Raw genomic sequence first — 16,440 nt, 5'->3', positions numbered from 1 at the left:
TCCAAACAAGCATTTCAATAATGTGTAAATAGCCTGCAAATAAAGTAAATAAAATGTTTTGTTTCCACCCTTTTAAACAAACACATTTTGAACATGAAATCAACTATATAAAAGGTGTTGGCCACTTCCCTCAGGTAAGAGGCCACACCCCTCAAGCAGGAGGCCACAACACCTGAACCTCACCTGAACAGTTATTTTCCCTCTGCTGTTGGACTAAGATAAGATAAGATAATCCTTTATTGTCCACACATGGGGAAATTTCATTGTTGCAATGCAGTAGATACAGAGGAAAAGGGCAGTTTAAAAAACACTCTTAACAAACAAAACTCTTATAAACAAAAACTCCTATAGACAGAACCTCTCATTTCTCAATAAGGAATGGAAGGGAATAATAAAGATAAAGATAAAAGAAAATAAAAACGGACAAAAGACAAATTGAAACTAAAATAATGGTCAAATAAACACTCTATTTACATCAGTTATATGCACATGAATGTGACATTATTGCATGTGAGTACGACAGTAATTGCACATGAATATGACGGTATTGCACATGGGTATAACAGTGTTTGTTATAAAGTCTGACAGCAGCAGAAGGAAAGACCTGTGAAACGTCTCCTTCACACAGCGAGGGTGGATCAGTCACTGAAGCTGCTCTCCAGAGTGGACAGAGTGTCCTGCAGGGGACAGAGTGTCCTGCAGGGGGCGACACTCATGGTCCAGCATAGATGTGAGTTTAGCCAGGACCCTCCTGTCCCCCACCTCCTGCACCGAGTCCAGAGCACAGCCCAGGACGGAGCTTTGTCCAGCTTCTTCCTCTCCCTCTCTGTGATGCTGCTGCTCCAGCAGACCACACCTACAGGAGCTGATGCCACCACAGAGTCGTAGAAGGTCTTCAGGAGTGGCCCTGTCACTCCAAAAGACCTGAGTCTCCTCAGGAGGTTGTAATGGCAGAAAATGGGTCATGTCATGTCATTCTAATGTTGTTTTAGGCCATGACATGTCACAGAATTAATATCTTTGTTGTTCTCCTGTGCAGATGGGATAAGAATATGGGGTCCTGATTATACTGAATATCTACTGTCCGGCGCCTCTTAATCATCAATTAATGCGTCAGGACCGGATTCGGTGTGGAAATGGTCTTTGATTAAGCCTCTGAAGAGATGGAACCGTCACAGACGTGATAGTCTGGTCTATCTCTTTTTGAGCTGATTTGGGTTGTGATTATGTTATGTTTGTTACCACCTATAAAAGCTGTACTTTGTAAATTGTAAAGTTAGGTAGGGACAGAACGACCTTGTCTTAGGGAGAGAGAGGGTGTTTATCCACTGTGCACGTGAATAAACTTCCACCTTTTGAGAGAGACCGAGAGACTCTGTTTCTGCTTCAAGTTATTGCCTGGTTACTCTTTACTTGATCATTGTTTACAGGAAACTGCCGTAACAATTTGGCGTCTTACGAACGACGGATCCTTCGGCGGCGGTCCATCTTTTCGGGGTTCGTGTGAATCAGGGCTGGCCACCTGGAACACCACATCCCAGCCTCCACTCTCCACGGTTTGAGACGGGAGGCCTGCGTCACCGGCCCGGAGGAGGGGAGCGCCGACGTTCGGATTCGAAAACAACCACCGCGGTGAGTCTTTTTTTGTCTCTCTCAACTAGGTCGAATCATAGGGTATTAATCTGTTTTTGTAATTTTTTTTTGTACTTTGTTTTGCTCTCGGATCTGTTTTGAATATTTCTAGTGATATTTTGCTAAAGTTACATTTTCTGGTGTCTGTAGGAGGACATTGTTTGTTTTTATAACACACTCGAGATAACCATAATCAGTCGGCAGAAGGCCACTGCAGAGAAGAGCCCACTTATTTCACTAGCTAAAGCAATTTAAAAATTGTCTTGTAGTCTAGTTTTGCCTGGGGTAAAAATAGTCTTAGCGAGTGGTGGACCCTAGACTAAAGAAGAGTGGAAGGTACGATTTAGCATAACACAGACGTGTGATTTTGACTTAACGTACGGTTACAAAATGGGGAAAAATCAATCGAAGTGTGTAAAAATTCCTGAGACACCAGTAATGTTGATAATGTCAAACAAGTATGGGGCGGAGTGTTTAGAATGCCTGCCGATTTGGACTGAAAAATATGGGTTCCCAGTGGGAGGGTCTTTAAGCATGAGTCAAATTGCAAAACCTAAAACAAACTTAGAGGAAGCACAAGAGAAGCTGTTAAAATCTAAAAAAGTATCAAGTGAGTCGGTTAAGTGGGTGCGGAAACACGAGAAGTGGGTAAAAGTGTGGGAGACGGAAGCTGAGTCACGTGAGCGAAAGAGACTATGTAAACAATTGACTGTGAAGGTTGAATGTGAGGAAGAAGGAGAGAGTCGAAAACCGCCGCAATATTCACATACTGCTGCCAACCCTTATCGCACAGCAGACACCAGCACACACACGGCTGGTGCGCGCCCACGCACACACGCACTCACACTCACACCGCCACAACTGGGAGAACGGATCACTTCGTCTATGCCTTCTCTTTATCCAGATTTGACCGGTCTTTCTGCGGCGCTGCTCGACACCGACCTGGACGCCTACCCCAGCGGTCGACCCCACCCAAACCCACCACCAGAACTCGAGGAGGACGGAGCCACAGGGGGCATCGAGCCAACGCAAGTAAAATACAAAAAAACCAAAACCTGCTCAAGTAGAAAAGGACTGGACTAACCTTCTACGGACAGGACAAGATATTGGACAACACATGTCCTTGCCAATGGTGGAGGTGGCAGGCCCGGAGGGACAGATGTTTGTTTATAGACCCTGGAGCCCAGAAGAGGTCCTGGCCAACTCCAAAGCCCTGCCTGACCCAGTGCCCAATGGGACTACATTTGCTAGAGAATTCGAAGAATTTTGCCAAGAGCTAAGACCTTCCGGGTTAGAATGTAGAAAAATTTTACTATCTGCTCTGAGGACTAGCGATTTTGCAAAAATTAAAGGAGCCATTCCACCTAATGACATGCGGGCCGACAAACCAGTCTATGAACACAATGTGGGATACATTGCGGCTATAAAGGGGCTGAATACGGCCATCACTGAGGCCTTTCCAATCAAATATGACCCTGAAGCCCTCCTGGGGTGTAAACAAAGGCCAGACGAGACCACAGACGACTATTTTCATAGATTCTCCGTTCTGTATAAAGAAAAGAGTGGCATGGTAGACACACCGGGCTCAGCATATGAAGAAAGCCTTTGTCGGGCCCTCTGCCCTGGCATCCTTCCAGACATTTTTGCTAAAGTGGAAAAGTTGTATATTGGTGGACTTGACCAGCCCAAGCTCGATGACCTGCGCAGATATGCACGTCATAAAGACACAAAAAAAAAAGGAAGAGAAACGGGCTACGGAACAACACAAGGCCACACTGACACTTTTTTCCGGTAGACCAGAGGGGCATCACCAACGCGGCCGTGGGCGTGGGCGTGGGAGACGAGAACAACGTAGGGGGGCGTGTTTCACATGTGGACAGTTCGAACACTTTGCCAGAGACTGCACAGCTGCACCACAGCAGCCCGGACCTTATGTTAACGATCAACTTCCCACAGCAAATCACGCACCGACCCCCCACGTACCCAGACCACAACATTTTCTCCCCACTATGCAGCCTGGACCTTACTATGCTAACGGACAACTGCCCATGGCCAATCATGGACTCAGATCACAACAAGCTCTGCCCACTCAACCATGTTTAGCTCTTCCAGCTCCTGGACATTATGGGGGGTCGGATTGACTGGCGGGGGCGGAAGGGGGCAGGTCCGAGCACGCAGCAGAGACGACTGGCTCAATGACACACGCACCGGAACAACACCCACAACAACACCTGCAAGAGGGTAACATGCACCTGGCACAACTCACACACGCAATCACCTATCTTGAGGCATGTGCAGTGGTACCGGAGGGTACCTATTCTAAAATTAGTCAAGCTAAAGCTAAATTTCCAGAGCACCAATTGAACGTTAACGGGGAAAAAAAATATTTTTTGGTGGATTCGGGGGCTACAAATTCAGTGATTAAATGTTCTGCACTAACGAAAAAACCTCGGCTGGGGGGTCGTTACACATTTTCATTATCAGCTTCTGGTGAGACAACGAAGGAGCATTTCACATCTCCTTTAACATGTTTTGAAGTCGGTGGTCACTCGTTCAAACATTCATTTCTCTATTCCCCTTTGTGTCCAGTGAACTTGATAGGACGGGATCTGATGTGTCGATTAGGAATTTGCCTTATCTCCACATCAGACGGCCTGCAGGTCACAAATAACAGAGAATTGGTACATGGTTTAAATTTTCTGGCAGAGCGTACAGAGGCTCCGGAATATGACTATTTTTGGAAATTGTCCCCAAATTCCTCAATTCAGTTAATTTCATTAGCCTATGAGAAATTGAGACACAATGAGAATGTTGACTTCAAGGATGTGAGAGAATTGCAGTGCTCGTTTTGTTTGCCCACAGATACAACAGAAATAGAATGTGATTTCGATGCTTGTTGGAATGAATGCTGTGAGGACTTTTTAAAGACGGAACATTTATTCTGGGGTAGAGACTTTTCTGTTGTCTCCGTGTCACTCCCCGATTCACTTAAAAACTTTAGCCTGTCAAAGTCGAATCTGTACGTAGCATTATCAAAACCAAAGAATGCTAATTGGGGGGAGGTACAGGATTTTGTCCATCAATGTTTTATAGCGGCGGACTGGGATAGTGTTCCAAACTCTAATGTGACATTTTCACGGTCTTCGGGCGCATGGCGGGTGTGTTTACAGTCGTCTCTGCATTCCTTTCGCTGTGTTTCCACTGATAAGAGATACGCTGCTCCGGGAGCGGATTGTGCTCTAGCTCAGGCTGGGCAGAGGCGATACCGGAACTAAGAGAGGTGGGGGTTGACCTGTGGGCTAAGAGTCCAACTGATGTCGGCCTGATTCGAGGTTGTCAGCCCGTGGTGATCACCCCGAAATCTGACGCTCGCCCCTGTAGACCACAATATCCTCTGCGCCCAGAGGCGTTTGAAGGTATTACTCCGGTGTTTGAAGCCCTGAGGGAGGCGGGAGTAATAGTTCCTTGTAAATCGGGGGGGGTACGGAGCCCCATATTTCCGGTTAAAAAACAAAGCGAACCTGGGGTACCAGAGAAATGGAGGTTTACAAACGATTTGAAAGCAGTGAACGAAGCTGTTCAACCTGTCATGGCTGTGGTGCCAAACCCATACACTATCTTATCTCAGATTCCTCCAGAGGCAAAATATTTCACAGTTGTGGATCTAGCGAATGCTTTTTTCTCTGTCCCCGTTCACCAGGATTCGCAGTTTTGGTTTGCTTTCGAGTTTCAGAATCGACTCTGGACTCTGACAAGGCTGTGTCAGGGGTTCGTGCATTCTCCAACATGGTACAATGCAGCGCTGCGAGATTCATTGGCTCCCTTGCAACTGGCACCAGGTAGCTGCCTGCTACAATATGTGGATGACATATTGTGCTCGCAAACCGAGGACCAATGTAAACAAGATACGATGACGTTACTCAAACATTTGCATGCAGAAGGCCACAAGGCCAGTCTCTCAAAATTGCAATATGTTAAAGAGGAAGTAATATTTCTGGGTCATGTGATATCTAAAAATGGCAAAAGCATTACGACGAAGCGCGTTTCAGCCATTCAGAATATTCCGAAACCAATAACTAAGAAACAATTGATGTCATTTCTAGGAATGTGTTCATATTGTCAACAGTTCATTCCAAATTATTCTGTAATGGAGTCTCCTTTAGGTGCACTAATCCATGGAAAAGGCCTTAGGACTAATGACAAACTGACATGGACAGAGGAAGCAGACAAAGCTTTCTGTGAGTTGAAAATGGCTTTACAGAAGCCTCCAACTCTGGGGTTACCTGACCCAACAAGACCTTTCACACAGACTGTTGACAAACGCAACGGCTGCATGACTTCTGTCCTCTTACAGGCGCACGGGGGCTCCCTGCGACCTGTGGCTTTTTTCTCTGCTAAGCTGGCCCCCGTTGCAGCCGGCATGCCACGATGTCTACGTGCGGTGGCGGCTGCTGAAAAAGCGGTCTTGGCCTTGCATGATCTGGTGGGCTATGCTGAGCTAACACTGCTTGTGCCACATGCTGTCTCTCTGATCCTGCTGGAACAGAAAACTTTGCATCTTTCTGCTTCCCGATGGCTCAGGTACAACACAGTTTTGCTTGAATTACCTAACGTCACAGTAAAACGATGCACACAGCTTAACCCTGCCACCCTCTTGCCCACCCCTGAAGAGGGCGAAGCTCACTGTTGCATTTCTACAATCGAACAGGTGTGCACCCCGAGACCGGATCTGAAAGAGGAGCCACTTGTTAACTCTGACTTGGTTTTTTATGTAGATGGATCAGCATCTCGAGACACCAACACGGGACAGAACCGTGTTGGCTTTGCAGTATGCTCTGAGTGGGATGTGGCGGCCTCAGGCCCACTGCCCTCTCATTTCTCTGCACAGACTGCAGAATTGGTGGCTCTGACAGTCGCATGCACATTGGCGAAGGGTCAGTCCGTCACAATTTTCACAGACTCTCGCTATGCGTTTGGTGTATGCCACGACTGGGCGGGGTTGTGGCGACACAGGAACTTTTTGAAATCGGATGGTAAGCCTATTCTGAACTGCACCAAGTTGGGGAACTCCTGACGGCGATCTTGCTCCCATCTGATATTGCTATATGCAAATGTCAAGCTCATACTAACAGAACTGACCCAATTTCACAGGGAAACAGCAGAGCGGACAAGGCAGCCAAGGCCGCATCTTATCTCTGCAGACAAGAGCAAAATGAATGTTTTGTGTCTAATAACACTTCTCTTCCAGAGTCCTTATCAACCATGCAGGAATTCTCCACGTCAGAGGAAATCTCTGTGTGGAAGAAGGCGGGGGCTGAGAAGTGTGATGGCATTTGGGTTGGGCCTAACAAAAAAACCTGTTTACCTAAACATTTTTTTCAGGCAGATGGCGCTGATCTCACATGGACGGGACCATGCGTCAAAAGGGGGGATGGTGACGGCTGTGGGACAGAATTGGTTCACGAAAGGTTTTACCTTTTATGCCCAAAAATGTTGTCAATCTGGCGGCACACCCACCGCCAGAAAGACCTTTTGGGCATATGCAAATGGATTTCATTGAGCTTAATCCATCAGAAGGCAAGAAATTCTGTTTAGTGTTTGTTGACATCTGGTTACGTTATGTCGAGGCGTTTCCTTGTAAACATGCCTCCAGCAACGCAGTGGTTAAAGCTCTGATTACAGAGATTGTGCCACGCTGGGGCGTTCCTGAAAAAAATTCAAGTGACAATGGTAGCCACTTTGTAGCAAAAGTGATAGAGGAGGTGGGTCAATTTCTGGGCATCGATCTCCGAAAACATACTTCTTATCATTCGGAATCTTGTGGTCTCGCGGAGAGATGTAACGGGACACTCAAAACAAAACTGACCAAAATATGTGAGCAAACTGGACTCTCCTGGATTAAGGCCCTGCCACTGGCGTTGATGTACATGAGAATGCGGGTACAGGCAAGATGTAACATGAGTCCATTTGAAATCCTGTTTGCTCGCCCACCTAACATAGGCCTCGACCCACCTCCGCCACGAGATCTGCCCGATTCCTCCCTGTGCGATGACTCAATGCTAGCTTACTGTAAAGAATTGGATGACCTGTTGTCCTCAATTTCTGCACAGGTGAAAGCCGCTCTCCCAAAGGCAGCAGAAGCTGTCCTCCACAACTTCAAACCAGGTGACTGGATCTTGATCCGAGAGCCGAGGAGGAAAAGGTGGTGTTCCAAAAGGTGGATTGGCCCGGTCCAGGTCCTCCTCATCACTCACACCGCAGTGAAAGTCGCAGAACGGGGCACCTGGGTTCACGCATCTCACTGCCGAGCCATCTTCAGCACACCTGCGGAGATCAACGACAACGCGGGTGTCGGTCCACTCGTGGGTCGGACACAAGGAGCAACCACTGAGGACGTCGTGGGACCTTTGAATTGCAACGATCTCAAGTTCGAGAAAGTCGGGGTCCGAGCAGGTCGTAAACCTCGAAAGGCACCAGAGCCCACTGATCGAGTGCTCCGAGCACGGGGCACGTTGCCAAAACCCGGCGTGGTTTAAAGCTCCACGTTCTTCTGCATCGTCTGGTAATATCTACACAAATACTGTCTCCATCGTCTTCATGATTCCTGAGGCTCACCCGACTCCTCCTGGGGGGAGGAGTCCCCCAGGGCGTCAGATCTGTGATTGGTATCTGACCGACAGAAAGGTCGAGCTCAACATCAGGTTGCTGAACTATAGAATAATGATTTATGCACTGGGTCTGTCAATAGTTCTGGCGTTGGGAATAATATGGTTTATCACTCTGCCTAGCTGGATGTGGCCCCACAGAGAAAACAGAGGAGACCGTAACACTCGTACACTGCACTATGACGACACATCCAAGATCGAGTCTCTCACAGACACTTATAACCATTCCACCGTCTATACACTAAACTATTGGTATCGATATGCTAAATATGTAGCCGACAGTCACAAGCGGAGAGATTGTTATGTATGTACACACATGCCCATGGCAACCAACTCTCCACACGTGCTCCCTCTCCCTGTGCCTAATTTATCCAACATGTTACCTGGCACTCTAATTTCAAGAGATAATGTTAAACTTCTGAGTAGGATAGTTTGGTCTGCGTGGAGAGCGGTGATTCCTCTTCTTCCACGCAAGATTAAGTTCCGACCTCAGATTCACATCAGACCTCCTAAAAATGTAAAACTAGACGCGGGTGCACTTCACTAAAAGGGAGCTGCTGTACCTACATTCCTGCTAATGATGAGGATGGGGGTGCGATCCAACAGGGACTCGCAAACTTGACCAAACTCAAACTCCGTAATCTCATGGAATCTGAAACTGTCACTGCCACTCACCCTTTTTCTGTGTTAGGATGGGCTCTTACTTCTTGGCATTACGTGCTCATAAATTTTGGCATTATTGTAGGGGTAATCTTTATTCTGTTTTCTTGTGTTCTCCCATGTTTGTTCAAAGCGATTGGTAAAATAGTTTCTGCTCAATATGTGTCTGTTCAGGTTCCAGGGCCAGATAGAGACGCATCTAAGCAAGACACAGGCTAAATTAGTGATTCAGATGATGATTCAATCATCAAGGGAATGAGACCTTAAGCCAGTAACGGCATAAACAAGAGCGGAGGCAAATAAAACTTTAACAGTTTTATTAATTTCTTTTAAACTGTTTTTAAAATCACTGATTCAAAGGGAAATTGTAATGACTTAAATTAAGACAAGAGATAGACTGAAATCTTTATTTTGATGAAATTAATCAAGCATTTTTTTTTCCAGAAGTCAGCATCAGCCTGTCCGTCCTGAGCCCCATTCACAGGGGAATTCCTCCAGGTTTCTACTTTTATCCCAAAGAGGTTTGGTAGTTTTTCCCTGGCCAGTGGAGGGGGTCTCGGGACGGGGGAGCTGGGGTTAACTTTATTAATAATTTTTATTAATAATTTTGTCTATTTTTTTATTATTATTATTTTTATTTTATTACTCATTTCAAGGGTTCAATTTGATTAATTTGTGTTTTTAATTATTAAATTGGTCATTTTTATTAATATTTTTTTGATAATTTATCTAATTATTGTTATTATTCGTTTTTTGTTGTGTTATTAATTATTAATTACTATTTTCTCTGATTGGTATTGATTGATGATATGATATTAAACAGGGATTTAAGATAATCAAAAGAGTGGTATTGTAATGGCAGAAAATGGGTCATGTCATGTCATTCTAATGTTGTTTTAGGCCATGACATGTCACGGAATTAATATCTTTGTTGTTCTCCTGTGTGCAGATGGGATAAGAATATGGGGTCCTGATTATACTGAATATCTACTGTCCGGCGCCTCTTAATCATCAATTAATGCGTCAGGACCGGATTCGGTGTGGAAATGGTCTTTGATTAAGCCTCTGAAGAGATGGAACCGTCACAGACGTGATAGTCTGGTCTATCTCTTTTTGAGCTGATTTGGGTTGTGATTATGTTATGTTTGTTACCACCTATAAAAGCTGTACTTTGTAAATTGTAAAGTTAGGTAGGGACAGAACGACCTTGTCTTAGGGAGAGAGAGGGTGTTTATCCACTGTGCACGTGAATAAACTTCCACCTTTTGAGAGAGACCGAGAGACTCTGTTTCTGCTTCAAGTTATTGCCTGGTTACTCTTTACTTGATCATTGTTTACAGGAAACTGCCGTAACAAAGTAGAACCCACTCTGGCTCTTCCTGTCTGTGTTATGAGTCCAGTCCAGTTTGTGGTTCAGATGAACACCAGGTACTTGTATGAGTCCACTCTCTCAATGTCCCGTCCCTGGATGTTCACTGGTGAGGGGGGCAGTCGGGTGGCGTCTGCGGAAATCCACCACCATCTCCTTGGTCTTCCCCGCGTTGATGAGGAGGTGGTTCCGCTGACACCAGTCCACAAAGTCCTGCTCCAGTCCTCTGTCCTCCACATCATCGTCGTCCGTGATGAGTCCGATGATGGCAGAGTCATCAGAGAACTTCTGCAGGACACAGCTGTCCGTGTCGTGTCTGAAGTCTGCAGTGTAAAGGGTGAAGAGAAAGGGCGTGAGGACAGTGCCCTGGTGCGCCCCCACACTGCAGGTCCCTAACACTGCAGGCCCCCCACACTGCGGGTCCCCCACACTGCAGGTCCCTCACACTGCAGGTCCCCCACACTGCAGGTCCCCCACACTGCGGGTCCCCCACACTGCAGGTCCCTCACACTGCAGGTACCCCACACTGCAGGGCCCCCACACTGCAGGTCCCCCACACTGCAGGTCCCTCACACTGCAGGTCCCCCACACTGCAGGGCCCCCACACTGCAGGTCCCCACACTGCAGGTCCCTAACACTGCAGGTCCGAGTGTCAGACACACAGTTCCGGGCTCTCACAAACTGGGGTCGGTCTGTGAGGTAGTCCAGGATCCACTCTGCCAGGTCATACTCCACACCAGCCGTCTCCAGCTTGTCCCTCAGGAGCTGATGGTGTTGAAGGCGCTGGAAAGATTGAAGAACAGGATCCTCACAGAGCTGCCAGGCTTCTCCAGGTGAGAGAGAGAGCGGTGCAGCAGGGAGATGACGGCGTCCTCCACTCCGATGCCAGGCCGATATGCAAACTGCAGCGGGTCCATGGCTGAGCTCACGGTGGAGCGGAGGTGGTCCAGGACCAGCCGCTCCAGTGTCTTCATCAGGTGGGACGTGAGAGCCACCGGCCTGAAGCTGTTGAGGTCTTTGGGGTGCGGTGTCTTAGGCACAGGTACCAGACAGGAGGTCTTCAGACCTGTGGTACCACCCTCAGCTTCAGGCTCATGTTGAAGACATGCTCCATAACTCCAAACAGTTCATCTGCAGGACTTAAGGAGCCTGGGGACTCATGAACACTTCTTAAACACTGTCACTTTAACTATAATTGAATCACTCATTGTCACTTTCTGCACTACATATGTAAACTCAACTGTACATTTTTGTACTTAAGCCTTTTTTTCATTTTCTTTCTTATTTTTGATCTGATAGCTTACTGTTATTTATATCCAATAGCAGACTTCAATTGTTCCTACTTATTCATTGTTCATTGTTTTATGTTGCACAGACTCACCAAGACAAGTTGTTTGTGAATTTGGTTCATTGACGATGGCAATAAACCTTTTCTGATTCTGATAGCAACACTGGACAATGTCAGTGTAGCCTCCTGTACCTACTGTCCTCCTGGAAGAAACCTTGGAGTCTTATTTGACCAGGAGCTCTCATTTAAAGCACATATAAATCAAGTCTGTAAAACAGCCTATTTCCATCTGTGCAATACAGATCAAATCAGAAGAATCCTGCCTAAAAGCGATGCTGAAAAACGTATCCATGCATTTGTAACTTCTAGATTAGACTGTAACTCACCTTCACTGTGGAACTCCTCCAGAGGGTCAAAGGACAGAGTACTCTGGGACATTGCTAAATCCTATGAACATTGTTTATTCTGTTTTCATTGAGGCAACTGCTGTTGTGATTTTGGGCATTACAAAAATAAATTGAAATATAATTTAATTACGATGTGAAACTCTAGGAAAAGAGTTGTTTGTGTGTGTTGTTCTTTATCTTCACAGGGTGAAACATGACCAATGTTCACATGATGAGAACTAAAAAGAAACAATATTGATTAAAAAATAAAACCAAAATGGAGAATGGATACTTGATGTCAGAATAATCCAGGTGCAAAGTGAGTCAGCTCTAAGTATCTAGCTGGCTGTGTTATTTACTTAGATGTGGACATTAGCGCTAAACGCAGCTGAGCTGGAGGATTGTCAATCTGCATTACATAATGTTCTTATTATTCACAATGTTGGTGTACTGGTTGTACACTTGATAAGTGAAATGATGAAGCTGGAGCTCTGTGCCCGAGTCATCATTCCTCCATGGCACGTTCATTTAAGAACATTTAAAACACTCCATGTAACAGAGTTCAACAAATCATCAACTTTAGAACATGAGCCATTTTCAGAGTTTATTATTTCCATGAACAGAGCATGTGCTGTAACTTGTGTGCCTCCTTTGAGCTACTGCAGTACTTTTACTTTTGTACTTTCCACTTCTGGATTTGCTGAAGGATGTTGGTTGGTTTTGGATGGAACTTTAAAACATCTAAAACATCTAAAACAACAGAGTCCTTTCAGACCAACAGCCGTTTTGTCACCTGGCCCCGCCTCCTCCACCCATATGTGTGGCGGTTGGGCAGGTTTGTCTTGGCTCCGCCCCTTCCCTCAGCTGCTTTAAACACCTGTGCAGGTGACACGTTCCACTGCTGCTGCAGCGACTTGTTATAATTATTGATGTATTAATTGTAAAATTGTCCCTATTATTCAAATATATTTTTCTGTACAATTTGTTTTTATTCAGTGATATTTTTTGATTTTACAAACACATTTTGCCGAGATGTCTTTCCTGCCAGAGACACTGTGCTTGCATAAAGTGGCCCGGATGCCCTACCTCTCCCTCCACACAGCGCCGCAGTGTCAGGTCACCTACGTCTGGATAAATCCATCTGGGACCGCTCCCAAAGCCAAGACCCGGATCCTGGACTCTGAGCCACAACGTGTCCAAGGTCAGTCCAGTTCTGAACAAAACGGAAAAAAAAGGCTCAGAGAGCAGAAAATACGGTAATTGTGAAAAAAACGGTTTCCAACAGCTGGTCCAAGCTTTAGCATTTAAAACCATTTTAAAAGATCCTTCAGTTGTTTTTAGTCATCTTAATATATTTGTGCATGTGTTTTGTTTTTTACGTTTGTTTTTTTAATTGATTTTTTTTTAACAAACAATCTAGAGAAATAGAAACATCAAATGGATTTAGAATATTGCATCTAAAATACACCAGAATACAGCACATTACATACACCATTTTATTAAAAATATATTTTTGTAATGTAAGTGTAAGAAAGTTTGTGTGTGGTAAAAGACCGAATAATTCAGTAAAATATAAAGTAGTTATTACATTCAAACACCTGATATCAGGGCTTCTCAAAATGTGGGCCGCGCCCGTTCAGGGGTGCCCTGAGATCTGCCAGGGAAGTGGGGGGGAGTGAGAAGTTTGGGGAAATGTACGCACATTATGTGTGACAGCTGTGTTTTAAAAACATACAAACACCCAGTGCCAACAGCAGGTTAATCTCCCAGCTACGAGAGAGCGGTGCAGGAGTGGAGCCCCGAGTTCCCCGACCTGTGCCTCCGGTGCCACATGTGCCACTGTCTGTATGTGCTTTCACCTCTGTCCCGCCGCTCTTCTGGGCTTACAGTATGTCCCCCTCTGTGCTTGTCTCCTCCCTTGTTTATATAACTGACTGCTAATTAGGCCATATAGAGCCTATCCCAGCTGAAGAATGTGTTGCATGTGCATTAATATGGCCTCCTTTCCACTTTGATCCCTCACGCTTTTCTTGGTAAATGTGAGAGGTATGAGTGTGCCAGTGCCTCAGTGAAGTGCCAATCCTCTGCTGTCCCACTGCAGACGGGTAACACTGACCCGTGGAGAGACGGGCAGAAAGAGGAGGAGAGTTGCAGAGGGAGCTGACAGGAGAAGAGGAGCACTTAAAGAGGTTCATATATTTGCAGAGAAATTATGCTGTGTGTTGTGCCAGTGCAAGCCAGAGAGAGGCAGACAGTCTGAGAAAGCCTTTTTTAATGATTTAGTTTTTATCCCATAACGGGGCGCACAAGAAAAAGTTTGAGAAGCATGTTTGCACATATATCTTCCTGTCATGATAATTTTTTCCTAAATGTTCTCAGACGTTCCGCAGTGGTTTACATCATACACCTGTAATGGGCAGACGTCAGAGTTCACGTTGATTCCGGTTCAGATGTTCCGGGACCCGTTCATGTTGGACCCAAACAAACTGGTTTTGTGCGACGTGCGGGAGCTGAACGGGACACCAGCTCGTAAGTGACACGTCAGCACCCTAAATATATGCAAGACTGGAGGATCAAATCATGTTTTAATCAACAACTAAACCAGGTCTAAAGTTGTGTTTATTGCGGTTCAGCGGGAAACAGGAGGTCAGAGTGCATGCAGGTTATGGAGGCTGTGAAGGACCAAAAGCCGTGGTTTGGGTTCGAGCAGGAGTATCTGCTCCAGACTCTGGAAGGACTGCCCTTCGGATGGGCCAACAGCGAGCCACCGCCTACAGGTACCAAATATTACTATATATATATTTATGTAGTGATGAAGGCCAGTTTTCTGTACTCTCAGGAGAAATATTCCCAAACTTTTTTCATGATCATTTATAATAGTGCTAAGGTCCATTATCCCACTACATTTACCCACAACCACAACAACCTCATCATACTCTTTTGTTGTTAAATGCAGAAGGGCAGCACTTACCTTACCACAACCTAAACCATGGACCGCTCCATGAACCGCCACCTTAATATGGTGGAGGGGTTTGAGTGCTCGGATGATCCAAGGAGCCATGTTGCGTTGGGCCCCTAAGGGTCTCCCATGGCAAACCCATGGTTCTATATGTGACCAGCAGACCAATGTGGTTCCAAACTTCTTAAAAAGGAGCCAGGCCCGGGGTGTGTGCTCACAGGCAAGTCTTTTCCAATGGGACCCGGGCTCACCGGGAGAGGCTGGAAGCTGAGAACATGGTCTCGATGTGGCAGCTTTGGAGCTATGGTTCTAAGACCTCTGGTGCCTGTAATGGCAGTGCCCTCCAAACCCAGTGGTGGATGCCAAAGATACAGGATGACGTTAGGCTGGAGAAGGAGTCCTTAGTCCCATCAGGCCTTGTTGGCTCACTGGTGCTGACATCACATCACAGCTTAAGTGGTCACAGAGGCCAAAACTCTGGGCCAAGAGGAGTTCGGAGAGAACATGGATGAGAACTGTTAATCTGTCCCAAAGAAATTCTAGCAAATCATCCAACATCACAGGAGGAATAAGCAGTGTTTCACCAACACTTTTTGCGGTGTAACACTGGACTCTAGACTCTCCATCTGGGGCTGGAGGTTCATGGGAGTTTGCCACAGTCCACATGTGCTTTGTTGATCTGGAGAAGGCGTCGGCACTCTAGGAATATGGAGTCCATACTGTATCCATGAGCTGAGTCAGAGACAAAGCTCTTGATTTACATCAGTCTACGTTCTTCTCTCACCTATGGTCATGAGCTTTGCGGAATGACCCAAAGGATAGATCGTGGATACAAGCAGCCAAAAGGAGTTTACTCCGCCGGGTGGCTGGTCTCTTAGAGATAGGGTGAGGAGCTCAGTCACACTGGAGGAGCTTGGAGTGGAGCTACTGCTCCTCCACATGGACAGGAACCAGCTGAGGCTGGGCATCTGTTCCCTGGGGAGAAGAGATATCGGGTGGAGCTAGTACATGCTGGAGGTACTTTGTCTCCGTGTGTTCTAGGAACTACTCAAGATCCTCTGGAAGAGCTGGAGGAGCTGTTTGTGGAAGAGGTGGAGGAAGTGTGTGTGGAAGAGGTGGAGGAGGTGTGTGTGGAAGAAGTGTGTGTGGAAGAGGTGGAGGAGGTGTGTGTGGAAGAAGTGTGTGTGGAAGAGGTGGAGGAGGTGTGTGTGTGGAAGAGGTGTGTGTGGAAGAGGTGGAGGAGGTGTGTGTGGAAGAGGTGGAGGAAGTGTGTGTGGAAGAGGTGGAGGAGGTGTGTGTGGAAGAAGTGTGTGTGGAAGAGGTGGAGGAAGTGTGTGTGGAAGAGGTGGAGGAAGTGTGTGTGGAAGAGGTGGAGGAGGTGTGTGTGGAAGAAGTGTGTGTGGAAGAGGTGGAGGAGGTGTGTGTGTGGAAGAGGTGGAGGAAGTGCGTGTGGAAGAAGTGGAGGAAGTGTGTGTGGAAGA

The 16,440-nt window shown here is 46.3% G+C and overlaps 2 protein-coding genes across 2 annotated transcripts in view; both read left to right on the top strand.

Moving 5' to 3' along the window:
* Positions 1-16,440, top strand: part of LOC140381488 (retinal cone rhodopsin-sensitive cGMP 3',5'-cyclic phosphodiesterase subunit gamma-like) — a 455,783-nt gene that overhangs the window by 28,231 nt on the left and 411,112 nt on the right. The window lies entirely within an intron of this gene.
* Positions 1-16,440, top strand: part of LOC140380629 (glutamine synthetase-like) — a 170,483-nt gene that overhangs the window by 144,566 nt on the left and 9,477 nt on the right. The window contains exon 2 of the mRNA XM_072464491.1: positions 14,634-14,777. Within this exon, the coding sequence (XP_072320592.1) occupies positions 14,657-14,777 (121 nt within the window). The 5' untranslated portion in view covers positions 14,634-14,656. The remainder of the gene's footprint in view (positions 1-14,633; positions 14,778-16,440) is intronic.

The sequence above is a fragment of the Eucyclogobius newberryi genome, unplaced genomic scaffold, assembly GCF_026437365.1.
Source record: "Eucyclogobius newberryi isolate DKJ021-1_F unplaced genomic scaffold, fEucNew1.0.hap1 SCAF_5, whole genome shotgun sequence".
NCBI classification, from domain to species: Eukaryota; Metazoa; Chordata; class Actinopteri; order Gobiiformes; family Gobiidae; genus Eucyclogobius; species Eucyclogobius newberryi.
Note: the sequence above shows the minus strand (reverse complement) of the source record. Positions and strands in the feature narration are given on the sequence as shown.